Consider the following 25,019-nt stretch of genomic DNA (forward strand, 5'->3'; position numbering starts at 1 on the left):
TGTATGGCAGAAACCATCACAATATTGTAAAGTAATTATCCTCTAATTAAAAATAAATTTTTTAAAAAAGTTAATTCATTGCAAAGGCAAAAACTCAGGCAAAACTTATTTCTTCATGAGGAAGACCTATGAATCCGTGTTTACAGTTACATATAGTAAGTTTTATGCCACTGTTAAGTTGTAGTACATCAAAACATTGATGGTAGCCATAACATTGATGGTAGCCATAAGTATCTAAATCTTTAGACCTATATATAGTGATAAAAACTGGAAAATACAAAAAAGCTATCAATCAACACCACTAAATATTAATGACAAGTCTGGTTGTTTGGGTGCTGTTTAAACAGCTGATACTAGGGTTTGAGTTCATAAAGGGCCGCTCAAATGGTAAAGAATCCACCTGCAATTCAGGTGACCTGGGTTTGATCCCTGGTTCTGGAAGATCCCCTGGAGAAGGGAATGGCTCCCTGCTCCAGTATTCTTGCCTGGAGAATTCCATGGACAGAGGAGCCTGGCGGGCTCGTCCATGGGATCACAAAGAGTCGACATGGCTGAGTGACTAACAGTATCACTTTGAATATGGAAAACTCAACAGTGCTGGCTTTTAAGTCTGCTAAGTTAGATGCAGAGGAACATCGCTTAAAATACCATATACATTGTTATCATACACACATAATATGAAAATATTTTCCTTTAATAAAGAATTTCTCATCAGGTTTAATGGGAAACAATGAAAACTTCATGTAAACAGTCCTGTAGGGAAACTTTTACTATTCATCATTCAAATCATATCTTTTTTCTTCAAAGTCTGTACATATTCTTGTGATGTTTTCCATAGTAGGTCCTCATATACATTTGACCCATCTGTAGATCCTCAAGGAGTCACTCTAAAGGAATTAGATGCAAATTCAGCATCAACTGGAAGGAAAAGGAAAGAATTATATTCTTTACCTAAAATACCTGAGTTAACTGTTAGTTAAGAAAAAAACAAAACAAAATTGAGACCTTTCCAAGTGTTCCGAAGAATGAATTATATCTATAGATGACACAACACAAAAAACAAGATTACAGTTATATAATCCGCTCATGGTCGCACGTGTGGCTGAGTATCAGGGCTTCTGGTTTTCTCATTCTTCATTCATTTACTCGATAACTACGTGCAAAGGTGCTGTGACAAGCACTGGAATTACAAGATGAAGGTGACCCAGTCCACCCTGAAAAATGATATGCCCTAAGCTGGAAAAATACATGAACAGCGGATTTCCATACAGAGTCATAAATACTAAGACAGATATAAAAGATGGCACAAGGAACACTCAAAAGGGACAGCCAGCTTTGTGTCAGTACTGCCAGCTTTTTGATGGAGGTGATATGTAAGTAGCTATCTGAAGGACAGGAGAAAGTACAAGAGGTAGAGGGGAGAAATATGTACAAAGACCAGAGGTGAGGAAGCACACCTGTGGGATCCTACACAGTCTGGCTGGTTAGATGCAGAGTTGAGGGGCAGAGGAGGGTGGTAAAGAGATAAGGTCAACTACTTTGGCAGGACCCAAATTGATGTGGGTGTTTGGAGCTTTTCCTGAGGGTGAAAGATAAACTGGTGACAAAGTCAATGACAGAGAAATTTTAAAGTCACCCACCAAGTGACAGCTACACAAACATGACTGCTTCAGTCTGGTTTCCTAACCGTAACCACTATCAGACACTTGAGACGTTGATGAACTCCACGTATTCTGAGAATAGTGTCAGGGTGTAGGCGGATAGTTCCACAGGGATGGAGTCAGTAGAAGGAGGAAATAGCCAGAAATAAAAGAACTACCTAGACCTTTTGGGCTTGTTTTTCAAGCAATGGAACATGGTGAATAAATGAGGAAGAAGGAATTTTTCACTATGACTGCTCATGCTCTCACATTTTTTATTAGCTATATGTAAGAAAAAATATTTAAGATAGCAACTGCTATCCAAACAATGGAAAGAGATGCCACTGACTGTTTACCATGTATTTCAGAAATCAATGTCTAATGATTTTGTCATACGTTTTTGCAACATACCTTCTTCTAGTTCTCTAGTTATATCTTGTCCAACTCCTGCTGCATCTGAAATAAGTCAAATATTATGTTTAAGTTAAACAAGAGATATTATCATAGGAATGACGTATAATTTCCTACATGTGACATTTAAATAATACTTTGAGACTAGACCTAACTTGAAGATTACTTAGGTAGAAAAATAATCACATAAATAAAAGAAAATGAATTCCTACTTATTCTGCTTTTAGATAACAGAGAACATATATATGGGATGCTATTTAGATTAATCTGATAAAAAGTATAATAAATATCAGTCTATTGAGTACACATAATTTCAGAGAATTAGGGAATGACCCATAATCCTGGTAATGATGCACAAGATCACCATCTTCTCCCTTAACAGCTCCTGCCCTAAATATGTACTTCCAAGACCTTTATTTTGATTTCTAGGTGAGGATCATGTTCAAATGAAGTAGTTTGAAGTCAAATATTAATAAGAAGAACACATCTGCAGTTTTCTTTAAACTTTTCCATTTAGCGAGACATAGAAAGGTGAGAAAATCATACACAAGAAAACAATGTACCGGCAAGTTTTAATTCTAAAGGTGTTTAGCGAGAAGGATTCTCTCACAAGTGTTAGTTTCTGAACTATGTCCCATAGAAGGGGAAGGTCCCATGGGGGTCACTGAAGGGTTGAGGAACAGAGAAGTCACAGCTGCACGGTCTCTGGCCACTCCTTTAGCTAAATGACTCTATACTTGTCTCTTTTATGTAATATGGTTCTGTGCGGAAGGTTTTTTTTAAAAAGAAAGGTTGTTTTTAAGGTATGAGAGTCATTGATGTAGTCAAAGTTACAATTCTACAAAAGAGTCTAGAGTCCTATGCCAGCTACTTCCTCAGATTAAGAAAACACATATAGATTTTTAACTATAACATAGAGAAAATGAATATGTAAAACCTTGTTACATAGTTCAGTAATGCTTGTGGCATTTTAATGTTTTAAATTATATGTCTTAAATGTGTGAACAAAAATAAATCAATATCAAACTCCTATTTGTAGCAGTCGATATAGTTAATTTTTAAAGCATAGATATTTTTTAAACACAGGACAGGAAACTTGAAAATCTTTAGTTGAATCAAGCAGGCCAAAACTGAAGAGATTAGTTTTAAAAGGATGTTCGTTTCCTCCTGATAAAACCTGGTTTATTAAAATGAGTCAGCACAATGAATTATCCACATTTTGAGTTATTTAGGACAAAATTTAAAACACAAATAAGATCTCTCTTTACTATTTAGCCTACTTCTATCCGAGCTCTCATCGTTAATTGCTATATACAAAAAGTATGAGTGTAATCTCAACTATAAATCTGGTCAGAAATTACAGATGAACTTCATTTCCTCAGCCTGAAGTTTCAAGGGGAGGTTTACACTCCTACCCTCCTCATGAGAAGCAAGGAGATTTACAAAAAATATTTTTCTGAGCAATTGTAGAATGTTTCTAAATTTGTAGTTCAAGCAAACATGAAAAAATTTTAAATGAAGCTCACTTTTGTCTCTATCTCAACAATATACAGCCTTGACGTACTCCTTTTCCTATTTGGAACCAGTCTATTGTTCCATGTCCAGTTCTAACTGTTGCTTCCTGACCTGCATACAGGTTTCTCAAGAGGCAGGTCAGGTGGTCTGGTATTCCCATCCTATTCTAAATCCTTTCAGAATTTTCCACAGTTTATTGTGATCCACACAGTCAAAGGCTTTGGCATAGTCAATAAAGCAGATAGTTTTTTGGAACTCTCTTCCTTTTTCCATGATCCAGCATATGTTGGCAATTTGACCTCTGGTTCCTCTGCCTTTTCTAAAACCAGCTTGAACATCTGGAAGTTCACGGTTCACATATTGCTGAAGCCTGGCTTGGAGAATTTTGAGCATTACTTTACTAGCGTGCGAGATGAGTGCAATTGTGTGGTAGTTTGAGCATTCTTTGCATTGCCTTTCTTTGGGATTGGAATGAAAACTGATCTTTTCAGTCCTGTGGCCACTACTGAGTTTTCCAAATTTGCTGGTATATTGACTGCAGCACTTTCACAGCATCATCTTTCAGGATTTGAAATAGCTCAATTGGAATTCCATCACCTCCACTAGCTTTGTTCGTAGTGATGCTTTCTAAGGCCCACTTGACTTCACATTCCAGGATGTCTGGCTCTAGGTGAGTGATCACACTATCGTGATTATCTTGGTCGTGAAGATCTTTTTTGTACAGTTCTTCTGTGTATTCTTGCCACCTCTTCTTAATATCTTCTGCTTCTGTTAGGTCCATACGTGTCTGTCCTTTGTTGTGACTATCTTTGCATGAAATGTTCCCTTGGTATCTCTGATTTTCTTGAAGAGATCTCTAGTCGTTCCCATTCTGTTGTTTTCCTCTATTTCTTTGCATTGATCGCTGAGGAAGGCTTTCTTATCTCTTCTTGCTATTCTTTGGAACTCTGCATTCAGATGCTTATATCTTTCCTTTTCTCCTTTGCTTTTCGCTTCTCTTTTCACAGCTATTTGTAAGGCCTCCCCAGGCAGCCATTTTGCTTTTTTGCAATTCTTTTCCATGGGGATGGTCTTGATCCCTGTCTCCTGTACAGTGTCACGAACCTCCGTCCATAGTTCATCAGGCATTCTGTCCATCAGATCTAATCCCTTAAATCTATTTCTCACTTCCACTGTATAATGATAAAGGATTTGATTTAGGTCATACCTGAATGGTCTAGTGGTTTTCCCTACTTTCTTCAATTTAAGTCTGAATTTGGCAATAAGGAGTTTATGGTCTGAGCTACAGTCAGCTCCCGGTCTTGTTTTTGCTGACTGTACAGAGCTTTTCCATCTTTGGCTGCAAAGAATATAATCAATCTGATTTCGGTGTTGACCATCTGGTGATGTCCATGTGTAGAGTCTTCTCTTGTGTTGTTGGAAGAGGGTGTTATGACCAGTGCATTCTCTTGGCAAAACTCTTATTAGTCTTTGCCCTGCTTCCTTCCGTATTCCAAGGCCAAATTTGCCTGTTACTCCAGGTGTTTCTTAACTTCCTTCTTTTGCATTCCAGTCCCCTATAATGAAAAGGACATCTTTTTTGGGTGTTAGTTCTAAAAGGTCTTGTAGGTCTTCATAGAACCGTTCAGCTTCTTCAGCATTACTTGTTGGGGCATAGATTTGGATTACTGTGATATTGAATGGTTTGCCTTGGAAACGAACAGAGATCATTATGTTGTTTTTGAGATTGCATCCAAGTACTGCATTACGGACTCTTTAGTTGACCATGATGGCTACTCCATTTCTTCTAAGGGATTCCTGCCCACAGTAGTGGATATAGTGGTCATCTGAGTTAAATTCACCCATTCCAGTCCATTTCAGTTTGCTGATTCCTAGAATGTCGATGTTCACTCTTGCCATCTCCTGTTTGACCACTTCCAATTTGCCTTGATTCATGGACCTAACATTCCAGGTTCCTATGCAATATTGCTCTTTACAGCACGATTCCCTAAATGATTTGCATTTTTTAAGTTGCCATATAGTAAATGGAATGTCCCACTAAACTGAACACTGAAAGCACAGAGCAGACCTCCTGTAAACAATGGTAGTTGTAAACATGTTCTAAAGAAGTACACATGTGTCTGGGGCTCCTCAACTAACAAGTCACAGTTGGGAGAGGAGAGAAAGGGCGTCAGAGAGAAAGGGATGTGGCCTCACAATGATATCTGCTGCCCTCTGGGACACACCTGCCTCCAGGGAAGAGTTCAGGGATGAAGAAACACCCCATCCCTCAAAGCCACGTTCAAGTATTTGCTTTCACCACCCTAGTATAAATGTTTCACTCGTGACCTCAGAAAAATTAAGCATTTGGCTCTGAGGAATCACCTAGAGCCACAATCTCGAGGGTAGGATGAGAAAGTCATTGGGTGAGACTGAAAAGGGCTAAAACAGCTCCAGGAACAATTTCAAGCATCCCCTGCTTTTCTAAAGTTCATTTTATGTTACTTCACTTCTACGAAGGGCCTACATAGGCACCTGTTTTTCATAACAATAAAAAAAAAATCTGAAGAGGATTTTTGGTTTCATTTAAAAAGGAAAAAAGCTGAAACGATGTTCAGTGCATGTTTTTACAGTGAGAGGCATCGTGTTCCACAAGCAGGGAGACCGGCCCCACCGAGCTCCTTCCCCGGGAGGGACACCCCACCTCTCAGCGTCAAGTCTCCACACCCCTGAACCTTGTGTGGGAGCACCTGTGCTTTACTCGTGCATATTCATTTTATGCATCTACGAGCAGAACGTGTCCTCGGGTCCCTGCTTCTTTGGTTTATGATGTTTTGGTTTATGAAAGGCTTCCTAGGAATGCTCCGCTTTCAGATAGTAGGGAAACCTGGACTAGGCACTGGAGGTGCTGCGATCTGCCCTTTGCATCTTCCACACCCGCCCTGAGTCAGGTCGCCATGTTATTTTTAGGCACTTTGTGAATTATCCTGCCAGTCACCCCCATGTTCATTTCCCCCGATTTCACAACCATGATTTTATATAGTGTAGGAAAACTTACAAGGATATAGTATTACTAGTTTGACTTAGGGTGCCTTTAGCAGTGACTATCTAGTTAGCTTTCACTTCCTACTCATCTCAGAAACCTGGCTCTATAAAAATTAGGCTTTAGAGACAAATTAATGAACTAAATTTATTTTGTGATTGTGTGTTTTGACTTACATGCCTAGCTTATTTTCCAATGACTTTCTAACTTTTAGTTCTTCTAGGTAGAGTTTCTTATATTTTTCCAACTCTGCTTGAGAAGTTTTCCTAAATTGTCAATGTTCACTCTTGCCATCTCCTGTTTGACCACGTCCAATTTACCCTGATTCATAGACGTCACATTCCAGGTTCCCATGCAGTATTATTCTTTACAGCTTCAGACTCTACTTCCATCACCAGTCACATCCAAAACTGGGCGTTGTTTTCGTTTTGGCTCCATCTCTTCATTCTTTCTGGAGTTATTTCTCCACTGATCTCTAGTAGCATATTGAGCACCTATCAACCTGGGGAGTTCATCTTTCAGTATCCTATTTTTTTGCCTTTTCATACTGTTCATGGGGTACTCAAGGCAATAATACTCAAGTGGTTTGCCATTCCCTTCTCCAGCAGACCACGTTGTGTCAGAGTGCTCCAGAATGACCCTTCCACCTTGGGTGGCCCGACATGGCATGGCTCGTCGTTTCATTGAGTTAGACAAGGTTGTGATCCATGTGGTCAGCTTGGTTAGTTTTCTGTGATTGTGGTTTTCATTCTGTCTGCCCTCTGAGGGATAAGGATAGAGGCCTATGGAAGCTTCCTGATGGGAGAGACTGACTGTGGGGTCTTATTCTGATGGGCAGGGCCATGCTCAGTAAATCTTTCATCCAAGTTTTTGTTGATGAGTGGGCCTGTGTTCTCTCCCTGTTGTTTGGCCTGAGGTCAAACTATGGTAGGGGTAATGACAGTAATGGCCACCTCTTTCAAAAGGACTTGTTCATGCACTGCTGTATTCAGTGCCCCTGACCCCCAGCAGGCCACTGTCGACCCACCCCTCTGCAGGAGACACCTGGACACTCACAGGCAAGTCTGGCTCAGTCTCTTGTGGGGACACTGCTCCTTTCTCCTGGCTCCTGGTGCACACAAGGCTTTGTTTGTGCCCTCCAAGAGTCTGCACTGGTCATACCAAAACACCCTCTTCCAACAACACAAGAGACGACTCTACACATGGACATCACCAAGTGGTCAATACCAAAGTCTGACTGATTATATTCTTTGCAGCCAAAGATGGAGAAGCTCTATACAATCACCAAAAAAAAAAAAAAAAAGACTGGGAGCTGACTGGCTCAGATCATGAACTCCTTATTGCCAAATTCAGACTTAAATTGAACAAAGTACAGAAAATCACTAGACCACTCAGGTATGACCTTAATCAAATCCCTTATGATTATATAGTGGAAGTGACAAACAGATTCAAGGGATTAGATCTGATAGACAGTGCCTGAAGAACTGTGGATGGAGGTTTGTGACATTGTACAGGAGGCAGTGATCAAGACCATCCCCAAGAAAAAGAAATGCAGAAAGGCAAAATGGTTGTCTGAGGAAGACTTACACATAGCTAAGAAAAGAAGAGAAGCTAAAGGCAAAGGAGAAAAGAAAAGATAGAATCATCTGAATGCAGAGTTCCAAAGAATAGCAAGGAGAGATAAGAAAGCCTTCCTCAGTGATCAAGGCAAAGAAATAAAGAGAAACAATAGAATGGGAAAGACTAGAGATCTATTCAAGAGAATTTGAGATACCAAGGGAACATTTCACGCAAAGATGGGCACATTAAAGGACAGAAATTGTTGGACCTAACGGAAGCAGAAGATATTAAGAAGAGGTGGCAAGAATACACAGAAGGACTATACAAAAAAGATCTCCATGACTCAGATAACCGTAACAGTGTGATCACTTACCTAGAGCCAGACATCCTGGATTGCAAAGTCAAGTGGGCCTTAGGAAGTGTCACTACAAATAAAGCTAGTGGAGGTGATGGAATTCCAATTGAGTTATTTCAAATCCTATAGATGATGCTTTGAAAGTGGTGCACTCAATATGCCAGCAAATGTGGAAAGTTCAGCCGTGGACACAGGACTGGAAAAGGTCAGTTTTCATTCCAATCTCAAAGAAAAGCAATGCCAAAGAATGTTCAACCAGTTGCACAACTGCACTCATCTCACATGCTAGTAAAGTAATGCTCAAAATTCTTCCAGTGAGGCTTCAACAGTATGTGAAATGAGAACTTCCAGATGCACAAGTTGGATTTAGAAAAGGCAGAGGAACTAGAGATCAAATTGCCAACATCCATCTGTTGAATCATAGAAAAAGCAAGAGAATTACAGAAAAACATCTACTTCTGATTTATTGACTATGTCAAAGCCTTTGACTGTGTAGATCATAACAAACTGTGGAAATTCTTCAAGAGATGGGAATGCCAGACCACCTTATCTGCTTCCTCAGAAACCTGTATGTAGCTCAAGAAGCAACAGTTAGAATCAAACATGGAACAATGGACTGGTTCCAAATTGGGAAAAGATGCATCAAGGCTGTATATTGTCACCTGCTTATTTAACTTCTATGCAGAGTACATCATGCAAAATGCCAGGCTGGAGGAAGTACAAGCTGGAATCAAGATATCTGGGAGTAATATAAATAACCTCAGATATGCAGATGACACCACCCTTATGGCAGAAAGCAAAGAGGAACTAAAAAGCTTCTTGAAGAAAGGCAAAGAGGAAAGTGAAAAATCTGGCTTAAAACTCAGCATTCAAAAAACGAAGATCATGGCATCCAGTCCTATCACTTCATGGCATATAGATGGGGAAACAATGAAAACAGTGACAGATTTTATTTTCTTGGGCCCAAAATCACTGCAGATGGTGACTGCAGTCATGAAACTAAAAGACCCTCTCTCCTTGGGAGAAAAGCTATGATCAACCTAGACAGCATGTTAAAAAGCAGAGACATTACTTTGCCAACAAAGGTCTGTCTAGTCAAAGCTATGGTTTTTCCAGTAGTCATGGATGCATGTGAAATTTGGACCATCAAGAAAGCTGAGCACCAAAGCATTCATTCTTTTGAATTGTGGTGTTGGAGAAGACTCTTGAGAGGCCCTTGGACTGCAAGGAGATCAAACCAGTCAATCGTAAAGGAAATCAGTCCTGAATATTCATTGGAAGGACTGATGCTGAAGCTGTAGCTCCAATGTGAAGAACTGAGACATTGCGCAAGACCCTGATGCTGGGCGTGATTGAAGGCAGGAGGAGAAGGGGACGACAGATTAAATGGTTGGATGGCTTCACCAACTCGATGTACATGAGTTTGAGCAAGCTCTGGGAGTTGGTGATGGACAGAGAAGCCTGGTGTGCTGCAGTCCATGGGGTCACAGAGTCGGACACGACTGAGCAACTGAACTGACACATAAAATACTAAATGCTAGTGAAATTTTTTTAAAGTGTGGCTATATTTACATTTTACTTTCCAAAGATGCTCTAAAATAATTTTCATCAGTGGTTCAAGATATTCCAGGATAAATATCATCTTACTAAAGCAATCTTTGAAAAATCCCCATGCATACCCCAGCTCCTTAAAAAAAAAATCCAACAAAGGAAAAATGCATTCTTTCAGAAACACTGTCTATACAGACATAGTATTCATTCCTGGTGAAGAGAATAAGCTACAATATTAAAAATGATTCATTCTCAAAAATCTCACAGAAGGGTTAGGATTACAAGAGATACTCAGAATTCTCAATCAAATCATTACTCAAATTTCTAGACTCTAACAGATGTTTGTGTACCAATGTTCAAGGCAGCATTATTAATAACAGCCAGAAAGTGGAAAAACCCTGATTTCATTTTGACAGAGGAATGAACACACAAAATATTTTCTATATAAAATATTGCTTTTGGACTGGATTGTCACAATCTTTAAAATTAAAATCTTACTACAAAAATCATTAATTTTATGAATTCAGTCCATTTCTTCTCTAAAGAGTAATTATGCTATTAGTAGCAAGCAGTATCAGTAAAAATACCATAAACTTTTTAATCAATGAGACTTTTCACATTGTCTAAAATATTCTTATATATTACTATTAAAAAGTTAAAACTCTTCCTCAGTATGACAGAAATTAAGAGGTTGACTTACTGATCTTATGCTTAACAGGTTTTCCTGAAGCTGTTTGATTCTGCCCGCTTGCTTTTTGACTGTAGTTTGTAACTCGGTATTTTCAATTTCAAGCCTAAAATGCAGATTTTAAAACAATGATTCTCACACATAGGGTTTTTTGTTTAAAGATTTTTTTGAATGTGGACCATTTTTAAAGTCTTTATGGATTTACTGCCATATTGCTTCTGTTTTATGTTTTGGTTTTTTGGCTGGGAGGCACATGGGATCTTAGCTCCCCAACCAGGGATCAAACCCTCTGCATTGGAAGGCATGGTTTTAACCAGTGGACTGTCACGGCAGTCCTTCACACATAGATTTTTAAAATACCACACTGTTTCTGAACAAACATCTGCAGGTTCCATTACATAGGTTGTTAGAATTTTGAAAAGTAAATGATCTGGCAACCTCACTGTTTTTCTAGTTGTGTTTTGTGGATAATTGGCTTCCCTGATGGCTCAGACGGTAAAGAATCTGCCGACAATGCAGGAGACCCAGGTTCGATCCCCGAGTCAGGAAGATCCCTTGGACAAGGAAATGGCAAGCCACTCCAGGATTCTTGCCTGGAGAATTCATGGACAGAGGAGCCTGGTGGGCTGTATCCATGGAGTTGTAAAGAGTCGGACACGACTCAGTGACTAACACTTTCACTTTTCACTTGTGGATAATGTGCAAAATATGGAAATAATGGGGGAAAATTATGCATCTCAAAACAGCTCAAAGGTGAAATGTTACCCAGCTTCACAATGATGTTTTTTATTATCATTACTGATCTAATTCTCATATTATACTGTTTATCTGCTTTATATTTAAGTTGTTTTCTGTGCTGCTTTAAATCATACTTTAGGATGTGATCCTGTGTTTTTTCAGCACATCTCACGGCCTCTGTACATTTTTATCCTGTGTTTCTTGCAACTAAAAAGAAAGAAAAAAAAAAAAGGAAGAAAAACAACTGTTTTAATTACTAATGACCTAGTGAATCTGCCAATGTCAGTTTCTGTCTCTTTCATCTGCATATTGTTTACAGCTGCTTTCCTGCCATACAGCGGAGTTGAGTTGTTACAATAGATACCTTACAGTCCAAAAAGTGAAAATATTTACTGTCTGCCCTTTGTACATTACTGACCTCCCCTTTAGCACTCAAACACAAAATCATTCATGCTTTAAATTAGATTTTCTCAAATACACAAATTTATAAACTGGCCAAATGGGGAAAGACAGAAAATTACCTGACAATAAACATATATATATATATATTTATTTATTTATTTATTTATTCTAAGCTCCACATCAGCCATCACTTTAAATATCCACATTTGTGAATGACCACAGCTCTTCCAGTGATTCTGAGAGCTAGCACTACTGTTGGTGAGAACCAGATGCTTCAGGGACTAGTGTGAGAGGCAGTAGGTACATAGGAGCCAGAATTCGTGGGCCTGTGTTCCAATTCCATCAGTTCTGAGCTGTGAGTCCTGGGGCAAATTACTTAACCTTACTGTATCTCAGTTTCTCCATCCATAAAATGGGGATAATGGTAGCATCAACCTCAGTGGGATGCTGGGAAGATTCATTTGGGGACTATACATAATGTCAGAGAAGGCAATGGCATCCCACTCCAGTACTCTTGCCTGGAAAACCCCGTGGACGGAGGAACCTGGTAGGCTCCGGTCCATGGGGTTGCTAAGAGTCAGGCACGACTGAGCGACTTCACTTTCACTTTTCACTTTCATGCATTGCAGAAGGAAATGGCAACCCACTCCAGTATTCTTGCCTGGAGAATCCCAGGGACAGAGGAGCCTAGTGGGCTGCTGTCTATGGGGTCGCACAGAGTCGGACAGGACTGAAGCGACTTAGCAGCAGCAGCATACATAATGTATTTAGAAGAGGACGTGGCAGATACTAAGAGCTCTTTGTAATTGGCGTTATTACGGTCGCTGTATTTTATCTGCAAAACAATCTGATACTTCAGGCAGACGGCATGCCAACGGAAATGGTCTTCTACACAATCACAGTGAACTCACTCTCCATACCGTTGCAAGGGGCAGTAAGGGGGAGCATGAGGCCCAGAACACACGCGTTCAGACTTCAAAAATGTTCACTGACTCCACTAACAAACTAGTACTCTAGTACTTTTCTCCACTTACAGTAATTTGCAACTTCCTTCCTCTCTGTACTACTCAGTGGACAATGACCACCGGTTAATATGCAAATAGCACCTCCTGGATGGAGTGGTACAGAACATTACACGACCGTCAGAGGAAGGATGAAGTCACTGCCATGGAAATATAACTCTACTGCTAAATCAAAGTTCTGAGTCAATTCATTCTCACAACTGTTAATGTCTAGCCAGTACTCCGGTGAGAAAATTAAGGTTACGAGGTACAGATATCAGAGAAGCTATTCCCAGAACTTTACAGTTGGTGAAAGGCTAGAAATCTGTAAATCCCACTTCTGCCTACATAATGAAGGAAGGCAAATTTACACTTTTCTCCCAGAGTCAGGGAGAAAGATGAGCATTTAATTGAACAATTCTCCTCTATTAGACTAAGCGTTTTCAATTTTACATTGAGTTGCTTAAAATACATTTTAATAAAAGTTTTACTATACAAACATCTTCAAGAAAAAATAACTGGCGTGGGATGAAGTACTGAATTGTGTCCTAACAGTTGTTAAACTAAACTGTTTTCCATTTATGCAAGACAAGTGCTGTGCATATCCATAAATATTCCCTGTTAGAACAAGGTATACCTAGATAAGATTCTCCCTCATGAAAAAAATGACAACAATGCAAAATTAAGGGCTAAATTGTTCTTCACAGACTACATAACAGGGCTGAAGAGAAAAGGCTCAATGAGAGCTGGACAGTCAGGAAAGCTCCATGGAGGAGGAGAGACTGGGCGCCAGGTCTGAATAAATGGACTACCCAAGAGGAAAAGAAACTTTGAAGGCAGAAAGGACAGTCTGAGCAAAGGCCAAGAAAAGGTGAAATCAGCCAGTTAACTCAGGATAAAATCCAACCACAGGAAAATAAAAACATGTCCATCCAGAAATGTATAAACCAATGTTCACAGCAGCATTATTAATAGTTGCAAAGTGGAAACAACCCAAATCTCCATCAACTTATGAATGGATAAATATAGCCACGTACTGTTTATTGTTTGACAGTCAACAGAAATGGAAGAACTGATCGTGCTATACCATGGATGAACCGCAAAAACATGAGGTCAAATGAGAAAAGCTAATCCCAAAGGAGCATACTGCATGATTCCATTTATGTAAAACACCCAGAAGAGGCATGTCTCCAGAGACGAATATTAGACTGGGGGTTGCCTGGGGCTGAGGGAGATGGGTGGGCCTTGGGAGGTAGCTAAGGGATGCAGGGTTTCTTTGGGGGGCTGATGGAAATGCTCTAAAATTGACTGTGGTCACAGGTGACACCTCTCTAGACTAAGAGATACTGATCTACACACTTGGAATGGGTGAATTATATGATACATGAATTATATCTCAATAGCTTTTTAAAACTCCAAAGGCACTATCTAGATAATGTTCTTAATTCTCTATATTCGATGTATGTGTTATACTCCATCTGAGTGCCTCCATGCTTTTACAATGTATCTTAAATTAAAAGAAAAGAAGGCAGTGCATAACTTCAACTGGTTTGTATAATACACTTTCTGCACAAGTTATTCTGAAATGCATGAAATAAATATATACAGAACTCCACAGCCATTCACAAAAGTGAAGATGAGAAATTATAATTTTCTGGAACATTCCATTAAACACTATCCTCTGATTTTATCTGGCTTGCCTCATCATGGTAATACAGGGATCAAGAAATAAAATATTGTTCAATAGAAAAAAAAGTCTCTCAACCTGTGTGAAGAATGATGCACAATTCTCCATTTTCCTAAGGGTATATAATATACGAAATATATATATATATATATATATATATATATATATATATAAAATGCAAATGGCAGAATGAAAGAGTTTAAGAAACGAGTGCACTTAAAGATTAATAAAATTACAGTAAATGACTAGTAATGAAAATAAAAAAGAAAGCTGTCCATGAAAATGAGCGTCCTAAAACACTTTATCCTACGTATTAACTGTCAACACATTCAATTTCACACATACCTGACTTGTGAGTTGATGTAAGTTGCTCTTTAAATCCTGTGCCTCAACTTCTAAGTTGGCACAGTGATATGACATGACGTCCAGGGATTCCGCCAACTCAGACCGCTTTTTGAAGCTGTCAGACAGTTCTTGTTGAAGGTGTCTCACAACTGCCTAATAAGATGCTTTGTTACTGAGTTTATCAAATCACTTTACTATTACACTATGTTAGTAACAGATGACTCCAACACATGTACTTTGAAAACTATCACCATGGACAGCAACTCACCTTCTTTTCTCCTCCCTGAATGTGGTTACAGACCCAGAAAGGCTCCCGACCGGCCTTCCTGATATTAAGTTCCTCAGACGAAGGAGGCAGCCCCACTGTCCACACCCTGCCCCTCCCGATAAATCTGCAGAGCTTCACCACCTCACATCCAGAACGAAACAGGTGTGTAGGTGGGACAAGCGGTGGAAAATTCCACACTGTGGAAACATTTTTCCTCTTTCTTTATTAGAGGCTTCGATTAACATCAGAGATCTTCACATATTCAATCCAGTGCTCAGATCTTTCCAATAGATTCCTTCCTCAGAAGGGAAATGAGGCCATTCCCTTGCTGCTTATCTATTTTATATCTAGTCGTGTGTCTGTGTTAATCCCCAACTCCTAATTTATCCCTCCTCCCCACCTTTACCCTTGGCTAACCATAATATTCTGCAGGCATCTACTTGGGAAAGGATCTGAAAAAGAATGGATATATGTATACCTATACCTGAATCAACTTGCTGTACATCTGAAGCTAATGCAAAATTGTAAATCAACTATATTCCAATATAAAAGAATAATGAAATTTAAAAAATGAGGTTGCTCCCATGCCTTCAAGGAGCCTCGATAACCTGGCCTCCACCTGCCTCCAGACCGCAGCCCCTACCACCCTCTCCCTGACTCACTCCATTCCTGCTGCTCACGAATCCTGCCACCCTCCATTTTTATTGGGCAAACTGGTATTCAAATGACAGTAATTGATCCTTAAAATGAGAATTAGGAGCAAATTGTTTGTAAAAATGTTCTAAGTAAATAGCATTAATAGCAGTGGGAAGTTTAAATCAAGAAGAGCTTGGTTAAAGCTCACCACTTGAGTCCCAAATTATGATTTAATGACAAGTGTATTTAAATGACTTGTCAATGAATTCTCAATTTAATGACAACTCTTTAAAGAGTTGAGAGGCATAAGAATAAATGATTCAAGGCTGAAATGTTTTCCAAGTTAATTCAAATTTACATGAATAAAACTAAAATTATACCAACAAATATGACAAAAAGGTATGACAAGCTACTGAAGCCAAAGTACGATATATAAGTAATAGCATCTGGGAAACCTGGAATTGACTGTCAGGGTAATCCATGTAACTGAAGCTTAATTTCAAAATATTCAGTTTAGGTTTGAGCGTTTCTTTTATCTGCTTCATCATGATACTGACGTGGTTACATAGAGATTAAAATTATTATCTGAATAGTAAATTACTAATACCCGTCTATATTAAAAATTTAGAACTTAATCTCTTAAACATTTCATAAGCGACACGATGTCTCTACTCAAAGTGAAGCATCTCTCGGGTCTAATTTTTATTTGCTGGATACAAGGTGTGCTTTTAGTCTGTTTTAGAGACCATAGATTCACAGCCCGTGTATTTTTTATATTCAGCTAGATTCAACATTTAGCCAGAATTAAGAATCACTTTGAATTTTCTTTCAGGAAATCTGAGAATTATTTCTCCTTCTGGATACTTACTTCTCTTTCTGCTTTCTCATTTTCATACTGACACATTCTCTCTTCTGCATGCTTCCATTTGTTGATTAACTCCTTGTTTCGTTCCTCCAGCATCAGACCTTGTTCCTCATGTTCAGCCTGAAGTTTTCTCAAAGTCTGCTGAAACTGGTCTTGGATGCTAATAACTATCTTCTCATTACTGTTGGCTCTGTTTTGTGCATCATCCAGTTGCTGTCGGAGCAACATGTTTTCACTCTGGAGTTGAGATAATCTTTCCTCTAAGGATTCCTGCTTTCCAAGGTATTCATTCACTTTGCCTTGTTCATTGAACATGTGTTCAATAACCTGCTTTTGACACTGTGCTTGGCGTAAGTCTCTCTGGACACGTTCTAACATCAAAGTCTTTTCTCTGAGATCATCTGTCGTCTGATGCAGCTTGATTTTTAGCTGATTGAATTTATTTTTCACTTTAGAAAGTTGCTGGGAAAGCATCTCATTGTCACTTTTCAGGTTAGCCATATCGGACTTCATTTGGTCCTGCAAGCGTAACCTCTTATCTTTTGCTTTCTGGGAGGCAAGTTCCAGGTCTCTTTGTGATGTCTGACCTTGATCATGATCATGTGTGGCAGGAGCCAGTCTAAAACGGTAGGATTCCACTTCTGTTTCCAGTCTTTGTTTGCTTTGTTTTGCATTTTCCAGCTCAGGGTTTAGCATTGTATTTTCAGCTATCGGAATGTTAAGCTGGCCAGTATGCTGGAATATGGCCTTTGTCAACGTTTCCTTATTCAATTTTATTGCCTCTTGAGGATAATCATTCTCTCCTTCTACAATTTCAATACCCTCAAAACATTTCTTTTCTTTTTCCTGGTTCTGATTGTTCACTGTGTCTATTTCTAGTCTTGCCGTGGCAATTTCATCCTGCACGTGGTTTTCGCGCAACAGACCTTTTGCTTTTCTCCCACTATCAGAAACCTAAGTGAGACAAAGGAGACTTTTAGTTAGTACTCAATAAAATGACATTTCATCATTTCCTCTGAAATGCAAGACTAACCTGTATGTTTATACAGTGAAAAGACTGCACCAAGTGGATCTCCAAGTGGAAAAAATGAGGTTCGATACAAACCTCAGACCTTATACAAGCAGAAATTCCCAAAGGTTCAAAAATTTAATTGAAGACAATGAATCCATGAAAGGAAAAAGAAAGCCCAAGGGACTTTTCAAGAAGCTCAGAACTGGAAAGGCTTTTCTCTGAATTACAACAAACACAGAAAGCCTAAAAGATTTATAGATCTGACTACACTTAAAAATCGTATCTGATGTGGTATATTTATATAATGGAAGAGTACGAAGCCATAAAAAGAATGAAATAATGCTACTTGCAGCAACAAAGATGGACCTAGACATGCCCACACTCAGTGAAGTAAGTCAGACAAAGACCAGTCGTGTTGCTTATGTGTGGGATCTAAAGGAACTTATGACATAACAGAAAGAGACCCACGGACATAGGAAACAAACTTACTCACCATACAGGAAAGTGGGTAGAGGAAGGGATAAATTAGGAGGTTGGGTTTAACATATACCATTTTATATATAGACAAGTGTATATAAAATAACCAGTAAGGATCTACTGTACAACATAAGGAACTCCATTTAATATTCTACAAGCAGAATCTGAAAAGGAATATGTGTGTGTGTGTGTGTGTGTGTGTGTGTGTATGTGTGTTAGTCTGTCATGTCCAACTCTTTGCGACCCCATGGACTGTAGCCCACCAGGTTCCTCTGTCCATGGGATTCTCCTGGCAAGAATACTGGAGTGGGTTGCCATTTCCTCCTCCACGGGATCTTCCCGACCCAAGGATCAAACCCAGGTCTCTTGCATTGCACGTGGATTCTTTACTGTCTGAGCCAGCAGGGAAGCCCCATTTATATAATATACACACACATATACATATATGTCTGAATCACTGTGCTGTATACCTGAAACTAACACAATATTGTAAATCAATTATAATTCCATAACAACACCACTCACTACCTTTAAAACCACTGCATCTGATACCTCCTATACAGCTACTTCAAGTAAGAGCCTTAGCTCTGTATATATTTAAATAGATGGAATTTCATACAAAAATTATTTTCTTAAGAATATGCTACCTTTCTAACATTTTAATAGGCAATTGTAAGGCTTATACCTATTGACAGCTATACTAAGCACTTCTACAAACATCAATTAACTCATTAGCTATAATGATTCTGGAAAGGAAGACGTTAAAATTATATAAGTAAGCTGCAGGCTTTTCATCAGGTCTTCTGACTCTGTTAGTCCTCTTACATCAAACCACAGTTACTTCTCTAGTACAAACATATCAGTACAAAATAATCCTCCTATTTCATTCATGGTATATACACTAATGATAAATAAGGTAAAATTTAGAGAGCTCTTCTTAGAGAATCATGAGATTATTTGCAATAACTTTCATTCTCTCTTCATACTGTTTAAAATACTAAGATGGGGGAAATACAATGACAAACAATGATCACTAAATGTACACTATGGCACATCTATCACTGTTTTCAGAAGTTCCTTGCACTGACACAGGACACTACACAGAGCAGAGGATCATTTTCTCTCAAGTACAAGAATGACTTCCAAAGTATGGTCTCTGAACTGCCTGTAGTTTCCTCCTTACCTTTAGTGGAAGTGATAAACTAACCTAAATCATCTATCAAGGAAGGGAAATCACGACCAAATGCCAGAACAGCTACTGTTAGTAGCAAGAGGTTTTTTTACTTTTTTTCCTTGGTGGGAGGGGGACTTTTATAAGTTTATTCTAAAGAAACAACTTTTTAAAGTGTACAAAAGTATTTTTACAACTGATGTCTCAGTTTTTATTAATTGAAAACCTGTAAATGATATGAAAAGGCCGTTGATAGGGTGCTAGTGAAAAAAATGACAGTGGAGCCAAGAACAGACTCTGATTTAGACACTGAAGGTGATGATGTGCATGGAGTGACCGACACGCTCACTCCAGAGCACAGGGACTTTTGGTCAGGTAATGCAGTCGTCGGTGGAGCACACACGGTCCTGGCCTAAACCACAATCAGGGTCACGGCTCTGCGAGACAGTCGCAACAATTTTGAGATCAATTCCTATGGAAAATATTAAAGGCCTCTCCTTGGATGAGGCCATGGTGTGTCCCTACCTGACTGCTGTAGACCAATGGATTTGAATTACAAATACTACTTTCCCAAGCTCTTCCTGAGAGCTTCTCGTTGTGGGAGATCTGCTGCTAGGACCTCGGGGATGGGACCCGGTCCGTGTTTGAGAGGGACATTGGGTGGGGGAGTGAATTCCTCTGCTCTGAGATGCCACTTGGGAGCTCTGCAGAATGAAGGACAATCAACTTCAAGAGTGTTTGGTTTCTACCAACTGCTGGAAAAAATCCACAGGGAGCATTCCTGCACCTCTTGAGGACGCCAGTTAAACACACCTTCCTTGAGGACTCTACTGTGAGGGAGAACCCAGCTGGGAAAGTGGAGCCAGCTCTGAGCTGTTCATGGGGCAGGTGGCCTGGAGGGCTGACGGGCACAGAGGGAGGGGGTCCACGACCCTCAGCCACCTGCCAGATGGCAACAGGGAATTTTTAGAGTAAAGCATGTCGCCATCCTCAGAAGCAGTTTCAGATGATTGAGTTAGGTTATCAAGGTCATTCACGTAATTAATTTGTTCTTTGACCTACACATAAAAAATACTGGTTCACAAAGTCCTCAAAATATGTATAAAATATACCAAGTGTACAAAGGTGATAAATATCTTCATCAAAGCAAAAGCAGAGGCTTCTTAAAAGAACAGGTTTTTATCAACAGGATAACTTTATCAACAGAGTTTCTAAATTATGTTTTCAAAGTAAATGTCTCTTCAGCAAAGGAAGATTTTCTATTTTGCCACTATTCCTTTTACAAAGTATTTTTTAGAGGATAATACATTTTTTTTTACTATACCTTCTTCTTTTCATATGCTGTTTTCCTTGCAGGCCTAAAAAAAACAAATGATTCTTTTCAGGCTAAAATTTAATAACTCGAAAATATAAATAACACCTAAATGTTTGTTTTTTATATAACATCTTTGCATTCATAAGTAATTTCTATAAAAGGATGAAACAACAAAAAAGAGTAGCATTAAGGGACAAATAAAATACACCTGTAATATTAATAAAACATTAAATTTAGATCAAAGGAAAAGGAAAAACCTAACACTACTTGCGTTATGTGATAGAAGCAGTATACCAGGGTTTTTTGCAGTTGTCATTTTTAATAAGAACTAACTTTTATGGCAATAAAACCTATTTCGGAAGTATTCCCTAAGTCCTTATAAGAAAGAAACCCATTTTTTTATCACCATGATATTAGCTTTTTGAGGGCTTATTATGCAACGGCTATGCATTATTACAAGCATTTGACATGTCTTAAAGGCTTTTAATCCTCGCGATCATTCTGGGAGATAGGTAATATATTAGATCCTTTAGTTAGGAAGAAATGGAGCAAAGAAAGGCTGAAGAACTTGCCCAAGACCACACAGCAGTTCACCAACAGCCCAGAATTCAAACCCAGGAAATCTGGCCTGAACACTGCTGTTCCAAAATATGCTGAGAAATTGATATTGAAAAGTCTTTTTAAGTAATATGATACCAAATGAATCTATATTATTATTTCATGTCTAGCTATAACTACAAATGATAATTCTGAATCTTAAAACATATTTCTAACAAAACAAAAAGACTTTAGATGTAGGCAATATTGGAAATCTATTTCAATAAAGATTTGTTTTTTGTAAAGAAATTCATCAATACACATTCATTCAACCATTCTGCTGTTTCTTTATGCATCTGACATACACTTATTGAGCACATAATATGTGTTAATGAAACTTTTAGTACAGGAAGCATGGTTTTGTCATTTAGATCTTTATCATCCAAAGTAATAAACAGAAGCCCAAGCACTGCAGATGTTAATTGTTTCTATTGAAAATAAACAAAATCCTCCCCTTTTCCCTGGAAGCTATAAACAACTATGAAGTTAATATGATGTGATGTTTCAGAGCACCTTACAAAATCATAGCTACCCACGATGATACTATCAACTAGAATCATCAAGGAATGATTAAATCCTATTCAGTATAACCTAAGTATTTGTAAATTCATGATTATATAATTTTAAAAAATCTATGTATGATAGAATTAACTTAAGTAATCATCTACGTATTCATTTACATAAGAAAATTATGCTTCAGAGCCAATGAACAAGGCCTTACCAAAATCTACATATGAACAGAAGTACATATGTACATAATAATCATGTATAATAATAATAATGTACAATTAACTTATTGTAATAGTTTAAAGATAATGTCATACAATCAATAAGCTTTCTAATTTGGAAATGCAAATAAGATAAAACTCAGGAAACACTTCCTCCTCTGGCTCATTTCCAACAGCATACACACTCTACAAGCTCCCCTCTTAACATAAAACAAGAAACTCTTTTGAACTCCACATTCCTCTTCAGTTACCATCCAGGTCTCCATTGCCTGTCCCAGTAAGTATTCCCGACAGAGCTGTTTATGTGTATTCACTACAGTCCAGCTTCCAAGTGGACTATTTACTGAAATGACTTCTGGCCAAAGCCACGAATCCTCTCCTTAACCTTTCTGCAGTGTTCATCCAGTAGAGTTGAGGATTCTCTTCTCTTGGCCTGTATACTATATTATGCTGCTCTATTTCCAGAAGAAGTATTCAGTGCTAATATTTCTTCCCCTAGAAATAAAGAATTTGTCCATGTTACCTGCCATCATCTTGATCCACTTCCCTTAAAATGCCGTCATCATTCACGTGCAGCAGGCCACCAGTTAGTGAATCGGTCTTTTCAAATATTGGTGCAATCACACGTTCTTCCGGTGTCCATTTGTCATCATTCTTTTTATTTACTCCCTTTCTGTGCACACCAGGATCGCTACTTTAAAAAGTCCAAAAAAAAGCCAATGTTTTCAAATAATTCGACTAATAAAGAATAAAAAACCAATTCTTGTAAAATTCCAACTCTTACCCATATTAAGTCATATGAAGTACCAACCATATGCAAGAAAACAAATTCTTCCTTCAAACAGAGATATATAATTATGATACAATATGATATGTAAGAGTTGGCATATGAAAGTGATAAGTGAAATAAGGAAGGATTTGCAGAAGAAGTGAAGACAGAAGGTCAAAAGGAAGAGAAAAGCGAGAAATCATTCTACTGGGAGATTAGAATGTGAGTACACAGATCAGGCACACGGCATCTAGGTTGTTTCCTAGGAACCTGGAAGGAAAAGTACAAAATACATGGAAGAAAGTAGAGAGATGCTCTGGAAAGACACTGGGAAGAACCTCAAGGGCTACACTGAAAACCTGGAGTCCACTGCCTAAACACCACGACTCTTAGACATGGGAGTCATAATTAGATTTACACTATATTTTTTTGTTTTGCTTTTAAATACAGTAATGTTTAATTTAGGAATTTCCCTGGTACTCCAGTGCTTAGGAATCTGCCTGCTGATGCAGGGGGCACAGGTCCGATCCCTGGTCAGGGAAGATAGCACATGCCACAGAGCAATGAATCCTGTGCTCCACAACCACTGAAGCCAGCACCCTGGAGCCCACGCTCAGCATCAAGAGAAGCCACTACAATGAGAAGCCCAAGCACTGCAGATGTAAAGAACCAGCACAGCCAAATAAATTAAAAAAAAAAAAAAAAACCCTCAAAGAAAAAGGTAACACTTAATTTAGATGATTTTTAAAATGACATGTGGCACATCCACCATGAAAGAAGAAATCAAATTTAGGCGGGGCGGGGGCAGTTTACTTGTAAACCACCCACATGGGTGACATCAGCATCATGGATGAAAGGCAGGTGCCTCATCGGCTCTCCCGCCACCAACAGCAATCTGGCTCCATCCATGGACATACTCAAAGTGCTAGGAGAAAACTGCCAACCAAGAGTACTCTATCCAGAAAAGGTGTCTTTCAGAAATGAAGGAGAAATAAAAACTTTCCCAGACAAAACAAACCTGAGGGAGTTCTTCACCACTAGTCCCGCCTCATGAGAAACGCTGAAGGAAGTCCTCAGACTGAAATGAAAGGATGCTCATTAGTGACATAAATTTACCTTTACAACACACTGGTTAAGGCAAGTATGCAGTCAACTCCAGAATACTCTAATACTGTAACACGGTGGTATGTTAACAAAGGAACTCTAGTATTGAGGCTAAAGGACAAGAGTATTCAAAATAACTATATCCCTAGTGAAATATAAAATTCATAAATCACAAACATTAGCTCAAGTTAGAAATGATTTTACAGGAAAGTAACAAATGACCTACTGTTAAATTTTGATATAGGCTTACCTATCAGAACCTTTATTCTCCATAGCAGGAAACGCCTGCTTGTTATTTCCTCGACTCCTTCTCTGCTCAATCAGTCGCCTCTCATCAGCAGCATCTTTGTGCTTCTTTTCTTCTTCAACCTTTAATGAAAGTTTGACACTAAGAATAATTGCTATTACTTAATTCTAGAGACTCTGTTTTCAGTTTATTATTTGACTCAGTATTGGCCCTGATTTTAAGTGATAAAAATATATTTGTGCTTACATAAATTTTATCACTTACAAGTCACTGAAATTTTTGTAAAATGTGCTTCTTTCTGAGGGAAAGAAACAAAATTCCCAAAATTTCAAGAAAGGCTTTTTTAATAAGATACAATTATTCACATCCAGTCTTCCCCATCTGACTGGCAGAGATAGAGAAATAAAAACACACAACATCTGTCCTCTTTGGTCTTTACCACCTGGATTTTCCATTAAACAGTCAGATGTAGAGGATGTGACACCTTAGTGCCTCAGAGACAGAAAGGAAACTTTCTTCTTTCTGCACTAAAGCTATTCTTTCCCCACTGCCTTTTCTAATTCTTTTTTCATTTGGATCCAGGAGATAGCAAAACCCTGATGGTTTTCACTGAAATATATGAACCAAAGTTTACCAAAACACAAGGAGCAGAATGAAACTGAGGAGGTGTTAGTGTGGAATTCTGGAATATAAGTAATGCTTCCCAATTCCACATTCAGTAACCATCAAATTTTATAGCTAGAGGGTATAGAAATAACTATCTACCTTTGCCCCACTATTTACCAATAACAGCTTTAAAATTAAAAAAAAGGTTAAATGAGTTGTTCAAAGCCCCTAAAGTGGCATTCCCTAACATTTTATGGCACCAAAAGAGATGATACAATTCTGTACTCTTGAATCTGATAAAATTACCAA

General features: G+C 38.5%; 1 protein-coding gene across 4 annotated transcripts in view; it reads right to left on the bottom strand.

Annotated features, from left to right (window-relative positions):
- Positions 1–802: 802 nt before the first annotated feature.
- LOC109567588 (ankyrin repeat domain-containing protein 26-like) overlaps positions 803–25,019 on the bottom strand; it is a 39,450-nt gene continuing 15,233 nt past the window's right edge. Inside the window, exons 4-13 of one of the 4 annotated variants that reach the window (XM_070801985.1) lie at positions 24,108–24,226; positions 23,772–23,831; positions 22,508–22,678; positions 20,669–20,702; positions 16,688–17,638; positions 14,916–15,068; positions 11,615–11,687; positions 10,755–10,848; positions 2,052–2,096; positions 803–918 (exon numbers count right to left, since the gene is read on the bottom strand). In XM_070801985.1, the coding sequence (XP_070658086.1) occupies positions 11,649–11,687; positions 14,916–15,068; positions 16,688–17,638; positions 20,669–20,702; positions 22,508–22,678; positions 23,772–23,831; positions 24,108–24,226 (1,527 nt within the window). In that variant the 3' untranslated portion in view covers positions 803–918; positions 2,052–2,096; positions 10,755–10,848; positions 11,615–11,648. The remainder of the gene's footprint in view (positions 919–2,051; positions 2,097–10,754; positions 10,849–11,614; positions 11,688–14,915; positions 15,069–16,687; positions 17,639–20,668; positions 20,703–22,507; positions 22,679–23,771; positions 23,832–24,107; positions 24,227–25,019) is intronic. The other 3 variants (XM_070801986.1, XM_070801987.1, XM_070801988.1) reach the window with 3 other exon arrangements.

Source organism: Bos indicus, chromosome 13 (genome assembly GCF_029378745.1).
Source record: "Bos indicus isolate NIAB-ARS_2022 breed Sahiwal x Tharparkar chromosome 13, NIAB-ARS_B.indTharparkar_mat_pri_1.0, whole genome shotgun sequence".
Taxonomy (NCBI): domain Eukaryota; kingdom Metazoa; phylum Chordata; class Mammalia; order Artiodactyla; family Bovidae; genus Bos; species Bos indicus.